Source organism: Falco rusticolus, chromosome 4, assembly GCF_015220075.1.
Source record: "Falco rusticolus isolate bFalRus1 chromosome 4, bFalRus1.pri, whole genome shotgun sequence".
NCBI classification, from domain to species: Eukaryota; Metazoa; Chordata; class Aves; order Falconiformes; family Falconidae; genus Falco; species Falco rusticolus.
The window spans coordinates 96,873,967-96,892,801 of record NC_051190.1 but is presented as its reverse complement, the minus strand read 5'-3'; the positions used below and the strand labels follow the sequence as shown (position 1 = coordinate 96,892,801).

General features: G+C 45.4%; 1 protein-coding gene across 3 annotated transcripts in view; it reads left to right on the top strand.

The window, feature by feature from the left end:
* The window catches only part of LARS2 (leucyl-tRNA synthetase 2, mitochondrial), an 88,567-nt gene extending 81,094 nt beyond the window's left edge, over positions 1-7,473 (top strand). For 2 of the 3 annotated variants that reach the window (XM_037384958.1, XM_037384957.1), the window contains 2 exons: positions 1,575-1,702; positions 7,154-7,467. In XM_037384958.1, coding sequence (XP_037240855.1) covers positions 1,575-1,702; positions 7,154-7,333 — 308 coding nt within the window. In that variant the 3' untranslated portion in view covers positions 7,334-7,467. Of the gene's footprint in view, positions 1-1,574; positions 1,703-7,153 lie in introns of all 3 variants that reach the window. The other variant, XM_037384956.1, reaches the window with a different exon arrangement.
* Positions 7,474-18,835: the final 11,362 nt, after the last annotated feature.

Below are 18,835 nucleotides of genomic sequence, written 5' to 3'. Positions count from 1 at the left end.
GTTGTCTTTAAAGTCAACGTGATAATGAATCACCAATGTGAAGAATTTTTTTTCTGCTTGAGTTCCTATCTTTTGCTCTTTCAGTTTCTAAGCTACTGCTGTGAGAGAAGAAAAACATGCAAAATCAGACCTGTTGAAGTGTTTTAATCAATTATTTACCTAATAAGATTGTGGCTTTGTTGTCATTCTTAGGAAATTTGCACATTCTTGCTTGCAATTAGAAATAGCTCCCATCAGTCCACGCCACTGCCCCATTCTGAATCATTCAGCAGATAGCAAGGCTGTGTGTCATTCTACCAAAGTGCTTTGTCTGCAAAAACACTAACAAAAATCTGGCAGATTTTTCTGCAGAAAGTTGCATTCTCTTTATGCGCCTGTTTGCTGTTACTCACTGTATTAGTCTAAACAATCCAGCTAGGTAGATTCATGTGGGTATTGTGCATGGGTTGGTTTTGCTCCTATGACTGCTGTTGTGCTGTGTTTTGAACAGCTTCAGGTGCCTCCGTCTCAACAGTGAATCTTGTGTTGATGGGTTTTCTTTATGCTTTTGCTTGGAGTTTTCCTAAACCAGATGAGATTTCACATACATTTTGCAGTTCTGAATGAAGCATGTACTTATAAAAAGTTTTAGTCTGTATTCTTATTCATACACAGTGAATGTTTTTAATTTAAAAGTTCCCTGGCTTTGTGAGACTCACAGGAGCAATCATCATCAATTTTGATTATATTTGACAGCCTCTTGTTAAGTGAAATCTTTCCATTTTGTCCTACAGCTGGAGCAAAGAGCAACATAAATTCCACTCGGAAGCTTTTATTCAGTTAAAGAATGCAGCTTCAGAATGAATTGCATCCTATTCTCCTATTACTTAAACAAATCAGGAACAAATTGTCTTGAGGAAAGCAAAGCCTATTTAATAAAAGGAGATCACTTATAGCCATTTTAGGAGCTTTTAAAAATAAAATCAAAGGATAAAGTGTTTTAGAATATATGTATCATAAGAAGGAGAGCAAGCTGTGCAAGGTAGTGTGGCACCTTTAAGTTGTAAGAAAATAGATACTCCACAAAATATGAGAAAATCTTGCAAGTATAGCTTGACTTGCATAATTAGAAGCTACTCAGCATATTACAGATGGTAAAATAATAAGCCATAATTGTTTATTATTTTGGTTGAGTTCTGAGTAAAATTTTAATCAAACTGGTGGTGTTATTGAAAAAAAAAATGCAGGATTATGATTGACTTCCAAAAGTAGACGTCAGTTTGTGTTGCAGTGTTATGATTTCAAATAACAAACAGTGGTCTTCTGTGCTGTTGGCAAAGTTACAGAGTGCTAATACAAATCTAAATTGTGCCCACATTGTTCATGTTAGCATCCTACACATGGCATAAAACAAGCGCTTCAGAGATGTATATCTTTCTGTTTATAATGTGCTGTATGCTCATCTAAACACTCTTATTTCCTCCTAGGGGATTTGCTTTTAAAGTCAACTTTATTCTGATCTTACTTATCAAATTCCAAAGATTGAATATTCTGGTTAAAGCCCAGCTGAATGTTTGACTGGTTTCATTTTCTAGGTTTGGCGCATATGCAAAACAAACTTTGTCATCATCATCACTGGGATGTTGATGTGCTGCATCAGTCCTGGCCCGAAGTAGACCCAGAGTACCTTCAGCCATCAGATGTTGTGGAGATGTCTGTTCTGGTAAGAGTGCTTTCATGTAGGTTCAGTGGTGGCTAACCAATGTGTTACAAGCTCAGAGGATGACAAAACTTCTGCTCTTGTCGAAGTCTGTTCCCCTCTTAGGTGGCTCAGTGAAAGGTCGGATAGAATAGAAGCTGCAATTACCATTGCGCTGAGTAATTAAAATGGTTTCCTACATTAAAAAAATGTAGCAAGTCTGGAAGGGAGACTATCTCAACAGAAACCTTTTTGAGTGACTGCATATTAGTACCTGTGGGGCTTTGGCCAATTAACCACTGTGGGCAAGGCCGGTGCAGTCAAAATTACGATCAAAATACAGGTCCCTCCAGATTTTTTGCCTGACAGCGCATTTATGAACTTGGCTCTGTCAAAAAATGTATAAGAAGGTGACATTTCTGGTGGTACCTGTAGCGCTATGGTTGCCTAATACAACCTACCATAAGTTGGGTTAAGTTGCTGTGATTTTTGCCAAACGACGTTTCCTGTCTGCTTTGGGCTGAGCTTCTGGCACGTTTCAGCATTTGGAGTATTCAGCATTCCGTATTTGGAGGACTGAGGTTGAGGAAAAACAGGTATCCTTGGTAATGTCATTCCAGTTTCTCTTTGAGCTCTAACATCCTTTTGGTCTAGAGAAGGAGCTGGCAGCTCAGCAGAAGAGCGGACACGTAACTACGTTTAGTTAACCTGCAGTTCTCCAACATGTGTCTGTGCACACGCGCAGTGTAGTTTAGTGTCTTTTTTCCTGCCTCTCTAGCTAACTAGTCTGTATTCAGCATGCTCCCAGGCATCATAGAGCTTTATCATTAGAGAGGGCACAGCAGCAGGTGCCACTGCAGGCCATAGAGCGACTGCCTGGAGCCAGGCCTGTGGGATCCATGAGTAGTGTCTCAGCTCTTCCATCGACTCCTGGGCTCCTGGGCAACTTGCCTTCAGGTTCTTCGTGCTCAGGTGTTACGGTAGTCTGTAATGATGTAGTTGCGTACTATCAGATCTGCAGGACTCCTGCCTTTTCCACTGCTAACCACAGAATAACCTTTAACATACCATGCGGACATTCTAAGCTTAAATGTTTTAAATTAATTTAAATGTTTCAACTTAAAGACTTTTTGTGTTTCTGGACATTGAACAAAATGGAGCCTCTACAAGAAATGTTGTTTGGTCATGTAAAACTGCGTGTTCTATGTGCGTGTGTAAGAGAAACAGAAGCGATGCATTTTATCTGTATTTTATTTTGTTAGCTCCTTTGGGTAGAAGGAGTAAGGCAATTGGGTTATTTTTGTTCAGCTGGGTTTTTTGAGGATGGAAGAGATTGGTTGGATTTAGGGTACATCATGTTGATCCTTAACCAAAATATCTTTGCAAATAATTACATAGCTTGCCAGATCTCTCAGTCAGTCCACTTGAACAGAATGAGAACTGCTGCTAAAACACTAATTTTTCTAACATTCAACATACATCCTTAGCCGAGCCCACAGAGTGTGTATTTTTGGAGGAAATATTCAACTGGCTTCTTTTCCCAAACCAAGGAGGACTCAAGTGCCAACTGGGGTTAATAGCAGATTTAGTCTAATATTCCTGTAGGTTTACTGCTTGCTTGCTTCCTTCCTTCCTCTTTCTTCCTTTCTTTAAGTGATAAGTATTTATTTATACCAGTAAAAATCTTCACTGAGGTATAATCACTTTGCTCAAGCTTAAAATAAACCTTCACTTTCAAGCACAGCTAGCAAACATCTTAAATTCCAGCATTCAGTTTATAAGGAAGTCATGAATGAGAAATTGTGTAATTACAGAAACATCTTTGCAATTGTGGCTAAAGCAAATGAGTTATTAAATGTATCCTTAAAATAAAAACTTCAGCAATACAGGGAAAACTATGACCTCTGTTTTTAAGACTATACAAACAAACATGAAAACACCTAAACATGTCACTGGTATTTTTCTGCTGACATTAAAACTTCCTTCTCAAAAAAAGAAACCAGAAAAATAAAAATGAATTTTGCTTTAAACAACCATTATGAATTTTTTTTTGTTGTTTCTTTTCCTGACTGACTTTGTCAAAGCCATAACCTTTGTAGAAGTCTTGTAATAAGAGAAAAAACAACCCCTTTGTTGGGAGAATATGATGTATGTAAACACCTTCTTTAGTTCTGAGAAAGCAAGTGACTGGAAGACCACAGAGACAAGTTCCTTTTTCAAACTGGGAATAATTCTTGAAAATTGTGCCTAGGAGGTGTGCCTGGCTTTCTACTGTAAGAGGAAGGCAAGAGGGAAATATGGAGGAGGAGCGGGGAAAAGTCATCATAAATGTGAATATTTTAAAGTCTTGTGGACACTAGGTTTTTGTACGGCTGCAAAAATGAATAACCCTCATTAAACCAAGAAACACTTGACATACAGAGGAACTGGTAGCTGCAAAGAGGCAGTGTCTCTTCACAAGGCTGCACAGTCAAACTGAGTCTGTGGGCCACAACCCTATTCTTCGCAAGGCATCAAACTGCCTCAGGCTGCCAGGGTTTTGCCTGCTGAGACATTATGGGTTTATTTCTCTTGACACAAAATACTTCATTATTTCCTGTCTGTGCTGGAGTTACGTCTCTCTGTATTTAACCCAAAGCAGCAAAAGGAACCAACTCGCTGCATCCTTGGCCGATACAGTACAGAGTGCCTACAAGAAAGACATTTAAATTCACTGTATATGCATGGTATCCATTACTTCAAATGTTACTGCAAAGTTGAATATTTTTAATCCTACCGTGTATTGTTAATGCTGTGAAAAATCTGACCTGAATGTAGTGTGCATTTCATCCTGTGAACACACTTCTGACTAGCATTCCTCACATTTTCTAGGTGGTGCAGAACTGTTAGCAGCTGTGGTCTTATAACTGATGTTTTTACAAAACAAAAAAAAAGCCGGTGTCGTTTTTCTTGCTCTGGCACACAAGGAAGGCCTAAAAGGACACGGATATTTATTTTCATTTTTGCTTCTCAGAAGGATTATACATCAATAGTAAAAAAATGTTTGAGTGGAATTAAAAATTCCTCTCTGCAGCCTCCAGGTGCTTATTTTTCAGTCTTTGATATCATTTCATCCTTCATAACCTCTCTAGTTCCCTCTGGCTCCCTCTAGATCCAAAATATTATAAAATGCCAAATGTGGTTTAAAAAAAAAAATAAAATAAAAAGCAACAGCTTCCTTCCTCAGGGGAAGAAAGGACCCAAGCCTCACTTATTTCTCCTCTTGCAGTTTGCCATGGTTTTTCAGAGAAACGAGGCTGCCAGCACCCAAGTTTCTTGTGCTGGCACTTTTACCTGGAACTGCCGAGGGTTGTGATGGTCTAGTAAGATACAGACAGAGAGATGAAGACATAGTAGAAAATATTTTTCCTACTGAGAATCTAGCCCCGCAACTAAAAGAATATGTGAATAGAATGCTTGATACACACAAGTATGTGATGCAGATGCTTATTTTAAGAATGATGTTAATACATTTGACTTTGCATCATGATATTTATGATGAAAAGCCGCGCTGGAAACCTGTGCTGAAATCATAACCCATCTGCCATTTGATAGGATTTTCAGACTCGGCTGGCAGCAGGGTGTGGGAGGATCAGGAGACATGCTGTGGGAAGGTACACAGTGTCGGGTGGCCCAGGCTTCTCGACCTTTCTAGGAAAACACAACCACCGCAGTCATTTATTTGCTAAGTTGATTTAGACTGCTTGGCTTTTCTGTTGAGAACGGCACCAAACAGGCTAGCTGTGGCAAGGTTCCCCCAGCCAACATCCATCCACTGGGACGTGTTAATCTGCATCATGGAGGACAGTGAATGACATTTTAACTAAGCAGGCATAGTTTTGAACTGCAGGCTGTGTGTCCTAGCAGCAAGCTGACAAGCTTGCTTTATATTCTCACTAAAACTGTATCAGTGTGGATTTTACTGTTTTCTTTTTCATGGGGAATGCATTACTTCTCTGAAGTGCCCTGTCAAAAAGAACTACTTGTATGTATTTTTCACAAAAGCTCTAAAAATGAACTCTTCTGTGTTTTTTAAGGGATTTACTTTGCACCAGGTGCTAAAGGCAAAGATTAACACAGCCAGCCTTTTATGGTACCATGTTACGGATGCGTGTAGGAATAAAAGCCTATCTGTATTAGCACTACAAATTAATGTCAAGTCCAGTCCAGAAATTACTCATCCCAGCTGCATTTGAGACTTCATCTTGTTCCTTAAAAATCTGTCTCGACTTCCTCTCTCTGAGAATTGCAGAGAATAATTTATTTTCAACACAATGCAAACTAGGTAGGTGAAGCAGGTCTCTTGTCACCGGTGGTATGTTGCATACACGTATCCTGCATAAAATCCAAGTGAAAACCAAGCTGCATGCATTTTTATGTCTAAGCTGTATGAAGCAACATATATTCCTTTTAGATGATTGAGAACACATTACAATGATGTCTAAAGGTCAGATATCTGCAGTAGCTGCAGCAGATTTTTACGCAAGTAATTTGATCTGGATTTTTAAAAATCAAATTGATTCATTTGCTAAAATGTGGGATTGATATTCTTTTCATTAATCCACTGAAAGTACTCCATATAAATCTGAAAATTTTTGTAATAATGAATTTTATGCCAGTTCTAGAAAAGTAGTCAGTCAGGCTCTGTAGTCCCTGTCCATTTTCTGCTCTTACTGGGTGACAGAAAGGATTTATAAGATTATTTTAAAAATTAAGGTGATTCCCACTAAAGGCCTTACTCAGTTTTACTTACGTGATTCTGCCCTGCTAATGCAAAACCAGTATGGAAACTGCTCTGTAAACCAGCCACACACGGGAAAACATTACCTTATTGTCACCTTTGTGGTTGGTGTTGGCTTAGCAAGTCATGTGTTTAGTGTGAATAAAACATAATGAGTTAAAGCCTATTTTTCTAAAAATAAGTGATGATAGATCTTTCAGATACCTTTTCAGCTACAAATATTTTTATTTTAATGTCTTGCATGTGAATCCCAGTGAGGAATCACATAGCTGTGAAGAATCCAAATTGCAGCCTAGAAGTATGTACAAACCAAGACCCCGCCTGACAAACCATTATGTTCATGCTTATTCAGTATTCAGCTTGTGTAACTACTGTGGTTTTAAATGTAAAAGATTGCCGCATTGCGTAGCGACATGCTGCTTGCTATCTTCAAAACTAAGACTTCCTATGGCCACTTCTTCAATTTTCCTTGACTATCGTGAATCAGAGTTTCATTCTCTTTATTTTATGGTAGATGGACAGGAGGTAAGGAGAATTTTATCCTCTACTTAAAAAGGTTGGAGTTGGAGAAAAGAAAGTTTGATCCCTTTCTCCCCCTCCCCATGTAACAAGATGGACTGGATTCAGGAAATGAAATTGTATAAATCAGTCTAGTAACTTCTCTTTTTTCTTGTTTTCATGTCTGTCTTTTTCAGATCAATAACAAAGCTTGTGGCAAAGTTTTTGTTCCTCAGCAAGCAGCCCGCAATTTTGAAGAAGTGCACGAGCTAGTTCTTCAGAGTGAGCTTGGAGTCAAGCATCTCCAGGGACGAACCATTAAAAAGGCGTTTCTGTCTCCTAGAACTGCCCTTATCAACTTCTTAGTGCAGGAGTAGCAAAGGCTCTGCTGGACTGTAAAAGGGAACTGGAATATTTTGAGGTGAAACCAATTCAAAAAGACCAGTTATGGTTATTTAAATCTCATGTAACAGTGGGGAAGAAATGTTATTAAAATCAAGTTGCTGCTAAATCTTCATTTTGTGTCACAGTAAGGTGCTGTTTGTCCCTATTCTCTGGAAGAATGAGAAGGAAGCGTAGAAGAATAAATCATTGTAACAGAACATAAATGATAATAAAGCACATGGGCATGGGGTTTAGTGTTAACCTCAGGAATATATCCTATTGGAAAGCTGGCTTGGCTAAATGCAGAGGCATAAATATGTTTCTAGGACTAAACAATTGCCCTCAGTGGTGCTATGGTCAGTCTTTGCTCCCTGTATCTCATGTTTGGGTACCCTACCATTAACTAACATTTTAAGTTGTAAGAAAATGATACTACTGACTGTTAATTCAAAAAAAGGATTTCTTAAGTACTGACCAATAGCCTTGGGCACAGCAGGTAGCCAGAGTGGGGTGGTTTGATATATTTCATATACGTTTCAGAGCCAAGCCAAGAGAAAGGTCAGGCTATTTAGCCAAGCCCTGCCTTAGCCAGGATCCTTCTTTCTCACTGGCATATTTGTGTTGGCTTATACGTGAGAGGTTGAACTTCAGCGAAGTGCTGGAGGTTGTTTCTGCATGAAACAGAATGGAAGTTACTTCCTATGCATGAGCCATCTCAGAGACTTTGGGGGGATTCAAGAAAGGGATGAGTCGGCTGCTAGAAATGCAGCAGTGGGGAAAGCAGACAGCACGCTTTTTGCCTCTACTCCTAGTTCTTGTAGTGCCTACATTGTAAAACTTGAAATATTTTTTTTTTCTGAGGCATTCATTAAGTGGAAATAGCCATCATGTTTCTGAAAACCGATCAGACACTCATAAAATACAAAGCCATTCTCATGCCTCATTTCAGCTATTTTATTTGTACACTGCATTGCCATTATATCCACATGGAAATGTTTATTGTATTTAGCAGATGCTTGCAAAAGGGTTTCCAAAGAAACAATTACAGGGTTCATTGTGTAAGAATGTCTTTTCTTCAACAGCCATTAAACTAAGTAGTCCAAAAAGCCAGCCATTTATGAGCCATTCTGATAGTGAAGAAGTGGACAGTAACAACCAGCTGGGGAGATACAGAGGTCTGTATTAACCCTCCAGCCCAGCAGGCATCCAGACTCTGTATTAGAGCAAAAGGAAACCAAGAAAAATCTCCCACGTTGAAGGTAAATGAGTCCAATAGATTCTGAGGCACTAGGATCAAGACGGCTCGCTATGAGTGTGAGTGCTAGCCAAGCAATGCCATTGTTGGGTTTGGTGTTACGCGTTTTTGGTACCGAAGGTCTAGCTACGTAGCAGAGATGCCAGGCTCAGTGAGCATCCTCAGAGAACATCCCTACCTCTGCAACGAAATTCTTCTGATTTCTGTCGCCTCCTGGACCACACTCGTGCAGATTTTCTCTCCAGCAGTCCTTTGACACAAGAATGACTAAGAAATGGAATATTTATAATGAAGATATGGTCTTTGCAGTTTAAGACTCCAGAAATCTCAGCCACAAAGGAATGCATTCAGACATTCAAACACAGGCCTTCAGTTGGAGTTAAAATAATTTGAATTCCAGTGTCTGCCTGACATATATGTTGTTATAAATTCATAAAACTCTCGTTCAGAAGCCCCTAAAAGGACTGTGAAAGAGATCCTTTGCAGTAAAATCTGTAGCACAGCACAGTCCTGCCTTTTTTTTTTTTTTTTTTCCTTCCCGCTGTATAAAAGTTTAACACAGTCTGTGGAACCGTTTTAACAGAGATTTTCTTTGGGGAAAAGGTGGCGTGCTTGGTGTAAATAAAAAACTTGTAAAATGTAGAAGGATGAAGAAAGATGTTGTAAGGCCAGCAGCCCTATGGTGCCTTTAAACAAAAGCTGCAGTCACTGGGGCTGAGCAGCAGGACACAGCGTTTATTGCTGTTAGCACTGGCCGGTATTTGCTTTTGCGGGAGGAAGTGAATTGTAGATGACACTTGGTGATTCAGGCAAAAATCAAAATGAGGAATGGACTTCTACAAGCTAAAAAAGGCAAGGTGGTTCACAGCAGTCGCACAAAAAGTGTACGGTCAGAAGTCACGCCAGCGTGTTGACGGTAAGTTGAAATTCAGTGGGGTCTAGAGGATACAAAAAAGGTGGTGAAAAAGTGAGTGAGAGAGATGATGCAGAAAGCCTGGCAGAGCCTAATTCCCTGGTGAGCGTGTGTTTGAAAGATGGCAGAGGTGCTGGCCGTGGTGGCGTGCCGTTGTCCTGACAGCTGCTGACATTTCTTACAAGGTTAATCTGCTCTGAAGCACGATCCCATGACTCACAGATTTGGTCTGTGCCTAGATGGGACTGATCCTGATACACGGGCTGTAGCCTGTTACCGAGCCTTTTAAAAATAACTTATCACAGGTGCTTCTTCTCTATTTAACAGTTGTTACTTGTCTCACAGTGCAGATGGATCTTTATGCTGGAGGTAGTATTAAATGTTATTACGGATTGTGCACCCTTGAAGAGTTCAGTGTTTAACTACTATGGGAGTTTTAAGTCTGGGAGGGGATACTGGAGAAGTCAGAAGGAAGGGCGCTGGCGAGCCATCAGTGGAACTGCAGTGTGCTCGTCACACGCGTTAACATGGGTGTGATGCTGCTGTCCTTACTCGGTGATGAGCCAAAGAAGACGTGGGAAATTTGCTAAACCCAGTGGGACAGACCCAGGACAAACTACTCCAAGAAGCGCATCCATGACACCGAAGGGGCGTTTTCTGCATCCTGTTGCTCAAGGTGATAGAAGACTGGTCACAGCACTGATCCAGTCTGTCAAATTTCTTATTTTAAGTGATACAAAATGTAAAAAAGAAATATGGGCACACCTTCTACCCCAAAATCATTCACGCAACTGAATTTCCAAAGTCCAGCCTTCAAACATTGGTTCTGGAAAAATAAAAACTGGCAAAGTCCCGAAAGGTCACTATTACTTTTCCAATGCCACTGATTTCATGAGAAAGGATCTCAGGTGCTGGGATAATGGGGAAACTGAAATGTGCTGGAGACACCACCGTGTAGAAAAATGTGTTACTAGGCATGGGTGTTTTGTAGTCATCTCCATGACTGAGACGACACGAACATACCAACGCTGCTTTGCAATAAGGCAATAGGGCTTTTTACATCACATCAAGGAACAATGTTACAGCTTAGGTCGCTGGCTAAGGCAGTTCTCTAGCCAGGACAGCCTATGCTTCACAAAAGACCTATGTGAGGTTACTGGTGAACAGCATGTGTTTTTCCAAGCCCTTCACCAGAATCCAAGCATGCTGATTTGGTGCAAAATAAAATCTCTGTGCTCTCTCAGTGACTTACGGGATTAAAGTAACGCCTCAGAAGTGACAGCCGGTTCATGACAGCTTTTTCTGATCTGACTTTGTAAAAGCCTGCTTGTTTCTCCTGGAGGGAGAAAATCCACAGATGATGCAGGTCATAGTGTCTCTATTCCGTGTTTCTCCTTCTTCACTGTAAAGCCTCATAGAAAGCTATCCCCCTTCTCTAAACTTTTTACAATCAACATGAGCTAGGAGGGATGTTAATTAGCACTTTGCAGGTTGTTCCTTCCTAGGGACCTTTGTAGTACATAAGTGTTTTCTAAAAGCTTGGCTCTAAATGAGGACAGGGGGAGAAATCACTGGGGTTTCTTTTCTGGTTTTGCAGTACATTATCACAGTTCACACACACAGTTCAGGGGATTGGCTTTATTTATGTACGTGTACCAACTTGGAAGAGTAAATGCACTGGTTTTGCTGGATGCTTTTTCTGCTTCTTTATTTTTTCGGTCCCCTCCTGTTCTGATCTGAGCTGATTTTGTATCAAAGGACTGGGCTGTAAGAGAAGGGTTGAATGAATGAATGAAGCCAAGTCCATCACCAGAACCCAAGTGGCGATTGCACTTATGAGCCCACTGATTTCTACCGGTCCAGGTAACATCTGCTTTTGACTTTAAAAAATGTTGCTGGAACTGCAGCCATGTTTTGGGGTTTTTTTTATGGAAATGGGTTTTATGTCTCAAAGAAGAAGCATGAAGCTGATCACAGTAGATCGGAGGCAGTTTTTAGTGTGTCCCAGCTGTAGCAGGAGGAGAACTGAATGGGAGCATTATCTCTGCGCAGGAGGGCACAGGACCAACGCTGTCATCTGCAGCCCAGATGATAAAAAGAGATCTTGCCTGACATGTGGAGGAAAGGTGGGATTTTTTTTCCCCTTTCCTGAATAAAGTGACTTCCCAGCACCATGAAGCATTCTGCAATTCACTAACCCCGTCTGTTCCCAGAGGCCTCAGGTCACACACAGCCTTTGTGTCTCAGGGCTTCTCACCCAAGTAAGCCTTGGGGTGGAAAAGTTCAGCCCTGGTTTTAGTCCTGAAGAGCTGCAAACCCACATCACCTTCCATACAAACTTAGCTCGAGTTTTATGTGTAGTCAGAGTTTGAACAGGTTTTCTTGGGTTTGTAAGTTGTTAGTGCCTCTGAATGGGAGTATTTTTGCCTGGGTGCAGCAATGTTGCTGAGAGAAGTCCTTATGGCTTTTGTTTTACCTGCCAGCCTTTACAGTGGCCATGAGAGACTGGAAACACAGCCAACATCAAGCAGATGCATGTATTTATTGTCAGGTGAACATGGCCCAAACCTGTGAGAGATTTTGATCACAGGAATCTCATCAAAAGTACCCCCCAATATCGAACAGCCAGGACAGGTCCCTGTATGTTCCCCTGCCTGCACCACACTGATTTGCTCTGCGTTTTAGGCTGCTGAATTGCTCGCTCAGCAAAGGAACACGTAAATGGGAAAAGCTTAACTATAATGAGCCGAATATTCTCTTTCTGCTCGCACTTGTGACACGGCCTGGGACTTTTAGGGCACAAGAAGTTCCTTTATTTGAAAAGCCTGTTCTTCTTCAACATAACTCTAAGCAGGATGGGTATGTTTCTAGGGGCAGAAATGAGCGCCTTTGTGCTTGCTCTCGTAGATACAACACACTCTGGGCTGGCTGCAAGGGGAAGGCCCACAGTCACATCTAAGGCTCTGAACTCCCTTATCTACCACTAGTTTTTTTATACGTGCCAAACCCAAGCGTAAAAGGTCCAAGGTTCTCCAGCACAGCCAGCTCCCGCTGCCAGAAGAGACGCACGAGCTGCCGAGCAAGGGGAATTGCTCTCTGATAACCGTGTTTGGTGCCAACAATATACAAAGCGAAATACGTACAGTTGTAACAGCTGTAGGCGATCGAATGCACTGATCAGGAGTAATAAACACAGGACACATAACCGGGGCAGAAAAGAGAGCCATTTAATAACAGAGCGTGACACATTACTGGCGATGGCAGCCTGGGTTTGTTTCTGAGGAAGATTAAGAGAACTGACATAGCAGGAAATGGTTTTCTGCTGCAAAGGGAAATCAATTGCCTTTAAATACACAGCAGTGTCATTAGCAAATCTTACTAATTGCTGCAAAACAGAAATACGAGTGTGCATTGCCAGGCAGGCTAAGTCAAGAAAGTATCGTGAAAAGGAATTGTAGAAGCTTTTAAAAATGAATATTTTTCTGAAGTACGTCTCCATCCCTGGAGATCCATGTGGCTGGATGAAATAGCAAGGGTGCAATAAAAATATGCACTTCCCAATTTTCCCATGTGAAAGAGCATTTAAAAACATCTGTTAGTCAGACAGCTTCTCCGAGGACATGCACAGAAGAATGGGGTGGATGCACTGACTGCATCTGGCAAGTCCACTTGAAGTCCACCAAGGCACGTGAGGCTGATGATGGATGGCAGGATGTCAGCTGCCCTGCGGAGTACTTCCAGCCCAGGATTACTAAAGGCCACGTATGTTGGTTAAACAGGTCACAGTGCTGTTTGTGTTAATGCGCTGATAAAGAGGCATGGAAATGGAGCTGGAAAATTCTCCGGGCGAATTCTAGTCCTGATAAAAGGCTCTTTTTTAGTAGAAAATGGAGAAAAGGAACTGTTCCATGTTATTTCGAGCAGCAGTAGGAAAACCACCAAAGCTGCCTGCGTCATTCTGGCGCAACTCTGCAGCCACCAAAAGCAAGTGTTTGGCTCCATGGGGTGATGGTGAAGGCAGATGGGGGTCTCCACCATCGCTGATGGCACCTGGAGAAACTGAAGAGAGGAAGGCGAAGGGAGTGGCAGCTGAGCACCTGGCAGCCAGCTCTGCCCTTCCTCAGGGAAACTGAATCGCTGCAGCGTCTTTTCCCTCTCTGCGGCTTCCTGGGCTTCTGCTTGGGATCTTGGTAACTCCCTGTGGCTTCTCTCATCTTCCCTGCCTCAGTTTACCCACCTGTGAGCAGGGCCCTCAGCATCCCCACTGAACCAATGCTGCTGGTGCAGTTATTTCAGGAACACAACCCTGAAAGCCTTCCTGCGAAGCATCCCTATCACTCCAGAAAGGCGGTTTGGAAGGCTGTCCCCCGGCCCTTCTGTGCCATTAGCGTTAATTAAATGACTCTCAGTGTAATCCCCTGCAGAGATGGTGTTCCGTAGCAGGCAGCTGTGCAGCAACAGAAGCAAAACATCCCAAGTGTGGACCCACTGCCGCCCCGACCCTGGGGGCAGGGAATGCACAAACCCCGGCTGCCCCCAGCCCCCAGGCTGCCCCTGCAGCTGGGGGGTTAAATGCAGGCAGCAGGCAGGGCAGGCTCCCGGAGGAATGCAGAGGCCCCTGGGGCACTGGTGGGGAGGAACTACATCTCCCAGCCCTGCCTGCCCTGCTGCCTTCCTGCAAATTTTTTGCAAGGTAGAGGCAGAGGTTTGGCCTCTCCACCTCCCCAGCATCTCATTTCTGAGTTCCTGATGCCCGGCCAAGCTGGCATTCCTGCATGCAGCGGCCCCCTCCAACCCTCCCTCTGCCACCTGCTTATTTACCCTGCAGGCCTGTGCATCATCCCTCTGTGTAAAGTGCACGTTTGTTGAAAACCCCTATGAGAAAGCCAAAAGGAGCGTTCACCATTTCCCGGTGCCATTCACAGCTCGGGGATGCTGTGGTGCTGCCCTGCGAGAGCCCAGAGATGCGTTTGCTCCTGCAAGAGCCACGCCAGGCTCCATCCTGAGCATGCTTCTGCTCTATGAACCGCACACTGTTTATATTCTAGCACTGAAGTCTTTATTACTTTCCTGTTAAAACACACCAGAGCACGTATCTCGGGCATGGCAGTGGCGTGCACAGTCCAGGCTCCCGCAGGGAATGACCTGACTGGGACAGCCCCAGTCCCTGGGAGGCAAAAGCACCAGGGATTAGACCTGGAAATGTCCAGAAAGACAAAGGTGTGCTGCCAGCCGCTGGTTCCTCATGCTCCTTCGGTGGCAAACAGGTAGCATGAGGATACGATAGTTGCTTTTGGAGAGCGAGCAAGTGAGCTACAAGTTGTCGCCCAGGCACGTCCTAGTCATCTTTCTCCATAAACTATCCAGCCCCACGCTGATGTTGTGCTGCAAAATCTGAGAGCGTTTTCTCCCAGGCAGAAAAATGATCAGGAGGGCGGGGGGTGGGGTGGTGGATTTCTCCGCATTTTCTCCATCTCTCTGCAACGTGAGCCGGGAGTCAAACGTGGCAGCAAGAAATAAAGGCAGACGATCCCTCCCTGCTCTTGCTCGCCGCTTCGCCGTTCATCAGGGCAGCCTGGCCTCCGCCCCAGCCTGCCGGCATGGGGCTGAAATCAGCGAGCGCCGTTGGGGGCTGCTACCCCCAAACTGCCACCTCCCTCCGCCCCACCAGCAGCTGCGATTGCCACGTGGAGCAGGGCTGGGTTACAAGCTGTCAGCATTATTTTGCATGAGTAAATGCAGCATGTAAGCCTTGCCCACAGGAACAAAACCAGATTAAATAAGCAATGGGTTTTTTTTTTTCCTCCGAGGGGTAGGGTTTAGAATAATTTAATTCAAGTCGGCACGTACATTTTGGTCCTGTGCTACAACAGCAATCCTGGACCCCTTAATTTCTTTATAGTCATGGGTTGTAAAACTCCCAGGAACTACAAAAATGTGGGACCACATCTAATCGCAGCAGAAGGGTCTGCAAGTCAGTGTAGTATTACATCTCTGCTCTAGGAGAAAGTTCAAGTTAATCATCTGCTCACTCGGGAATACCCAAGTCTCACAGAAAAAAAAAAAAAATATCCAAGCACGAAACTTCAAAGGCATTTTGCTGCCTAACGTTCGCTGAAAGCATTGCGAATTAAACACCAAAATGCCTTTGAATCGCTTGGCGACGATCTCCCTTCAAAGGCACTTGCCGTCAAAGTGTCTGCTCATGCGTGTGGAGCCTGGCAGGAGGCCAAGCCCGGCGCGACGGTTCCTGATCCGAAGGGCTCCGGCAGCCTGTCCCGCGTCGTCCGCGCGCGCATTGTTCTGCAGACAGCTGATGTGATCCTTTGGCATAGGAAGGAAATGTACTGTACGTAGCTGGTGAAGGTCAGCAGCACCCAGAGAGGCCATTTGGCAAGAAGGCTGCTCCCCCGTTCCCCACCACCCCCAAAGTGGTGAGCTCCTGCGGGTCCAACTGTAAAATGTCTTACAGATGTTAGACAAAAAGTAATGGCAGAAAATGTATGCATGACCCTTAAAAAAGAAAGTCAGGAAAAAAAATAAACAACCATGATCTGAGGGAAGTTATAGATTCTTCCTTGGTTTGTTTGTCGACTGCTGGAAGTAGAGATGTCTGTTCCCAGATACTTCTGTTCCACCAAGGGGTTTGCTTCCTAGAGGTCTGAAGAGCTTCATCTCGGTGTGTTTGAAGAAAAAAACCCCATAGATAGCGGCTGAGTCTCTGATATGCTGGATAGGAGCGTGCCTTCCCTCAACTAACTTTACACCCTTTGGTGAGAAGGAGGGAAGAAGGTGCGAGAGCCATGTGTAATTTCCTTTTCGATTGCTCTTTGTCCACTAATGTCGCAGATTCCTCCCATGAGTAGAAGTGTGGAGGGGTTCACGCTCCCATCCTTATCCACCTGCTGCTCTGTTGCCTTTCCGTCATTCTCTCGGGCTGGCTGTACAAATATGGACTCAACCCATCCATTCTTCAGTACCAACTTTGTTGCTTATCCTTTTAACATTGGGCTCTCCCCATTTTAAATGAGAGCAGTCACACGAAAACTTGGCATCCCACTGAAGCCATCGAGGAGGAGGGGGCATCCCACAGCTCAGTCACATGCTGTGGTTCTCTTCATCGGCCCAGGACATTGCCAAAGATGGCCTTGCACTAGCCCTTTTTGAAGATGCTCTTCAGACACGGCACTCAGTTTTGGCTTTCACCACCCCAGCTGAGCTTAGCCTCAGACTCAACAGTTTTGGTCAAGTCCCTCAAAAGAGGTGGTCACTCTGGCTCTCGGTAACTGGTGGCCTGAGCCTACACCTGCCTGGCCCAAAGCAGCTGCTAGGGGCCACCGCGACCCCTGCCAGCCACCACATGAGAGGTGAACCCTTTCCACCCCAGCCAGCCCCCAGCTCGGGCAGGGGTGTGCGGCAGACATCCAGGTGCAAGCTGAACCCCCCTGAACTGCTGGGGCTTGTGCCAAGCGGGGCTCAGCCCCCCAGCGCCCCGCTCCTCCCAAGGGAAGCAGGGCTTGTGGGGCCCAGCCTGCGGGAGCCGCCATACCCCTCCTTCCCTCACCGCCACCAGAGGAAGGCTCAGAAGGTTTGATAGACCGGGTTGCTTGGTAGACGGGATGTTTTCCTGATACTGGGTGAAAGCTCCAGAGCTATTGATCCCTTAAAACCTCAGCAGGCTGTGGTTAGGGGCAGCACATGCCAGGGTCCCCCTTCCCTGGCTCCTGGGGACTGGAGGAGCTCCACTGCTGTGCCTGGCATTCCCACCCACCTGCCTTCCCTGCAAACCAAAAAAACCCTTATCTAACCCAGTCTCCTGCTGGGCTAACTTCTGTGAAGGCCGCTAGCTCCTCGGCTCAGGCTGGAGCCTCAGGCTGCTGCTGCAGAGATGCCTCCTGGAGCTGGTCCCCTCCAGGAGCCTACTTGGAGGCTCCAAACCGGTTTGGAAGTTGCTTTGGGAGAAGACAGGAACCTTTTCCAGGGGCTCCCAGTGCTGTGATCTTTAAGCACATCGGGCCGAAGCTCGCTGGAGGAGGCAGGCCATTTTAGATCTGGCCCCCGTTGCTCAGAAGCACTTTTGTAAGGGACTGGTCAAAGAGGGGAGGGCATGGCTTTGGCTTCTGCCATGGCTTTGGTTTCTGCCATGGTTTTGTCACAGCCCAGTTTGTGATTATTAAAGGCAGCAAATCCTCAGGTTCCTTAACATCTGGCCTTACCTACTGGAGCCTGGGGAATTAAAACAAGCCCTGGGAGCGCAGGGGACACGCCTGGGCCCGTAGGATCAACCGCACCGGTCACTTCCCTCAGAGGTGCCACGGCTCCCTCTGCCCCCAGCCCAGCAGAGACCCTGCCGCAGCCCCCCACCTCCGGGCACCCCCAGCTGCGTTTTGCCACGGAAATTCCACACCTGGACCATGCTGATGGAGGAGAGGGGCTGGGATGCGAGGTATAGCATCACACCGGTAAGTATTAACACCCACGAAGGTGGCGTTACACGCAGTTCTGACACCCCCCAGCCCCCCCGGAGCACAGGATTGGGCTGGTGGCTGTGTAACGCGCATGCGGCCACCTTCCGAAGCAGCTATCACCTTAGGATGTCGTCACCCATCTGTGTCCTCCTAGATCTGAACGTCCCCGGCACTGATCTTGCTGCGGTTACTGTCTGTGATGCTACATAGTGTGTGTGTGTGGGGGGGGGGGTGTTGGGGGGTGGGGGGGTGTCACAAAGGCACTGGCGGGGCTGGGGTGTTCCCTGGAGCACCCAGGGGTGCCCTGTACTCCCCAGGGTGGGGGCTGTCCTCCTTGCACCGAGTTGGGGTCCTCTCCTCATGCTCTCTGCAGCACAGGCATGCAGCCACGGCTGTGCATGCAATACGACATAAAACACATCCATATTAACTAAATTCATATGATGAAGATTAATTGGCGCAACAGTTACAGAATTAGTTTTCCCAACAGGTTGTTGTTTTGTGGGGGTGGGTTTTTTTGGGGGGGAGGGGGCTGTTTTTTCACCACGAGTGGGTGCGAGCTTTCGCAAGGGTTTTGCCCCGGGGTTTCGGGCCGCTGTGGCGGTTCCTCAGTGGCCCGTAGCGGGCGAGCGACGTGGGGAATAACACCCCTCCCCCACCCGGCCCGCCCGCCCCGCGCGCTCCTTGCGCGCCTTACGTCTTCGCCCCCACACGTGACCTCATCCCATCGCCCGCAGACGCCATCGCGTCGGACCGGTGACGGGCGGCCGCCACGCGCGGCGCGGCGGCGGGGGCGGGGCCGTGCCCCATCCCCGCCTCCTGGCCCCGCCCCCTCCCCCTGTCCCGCCCCCGTCGGGGA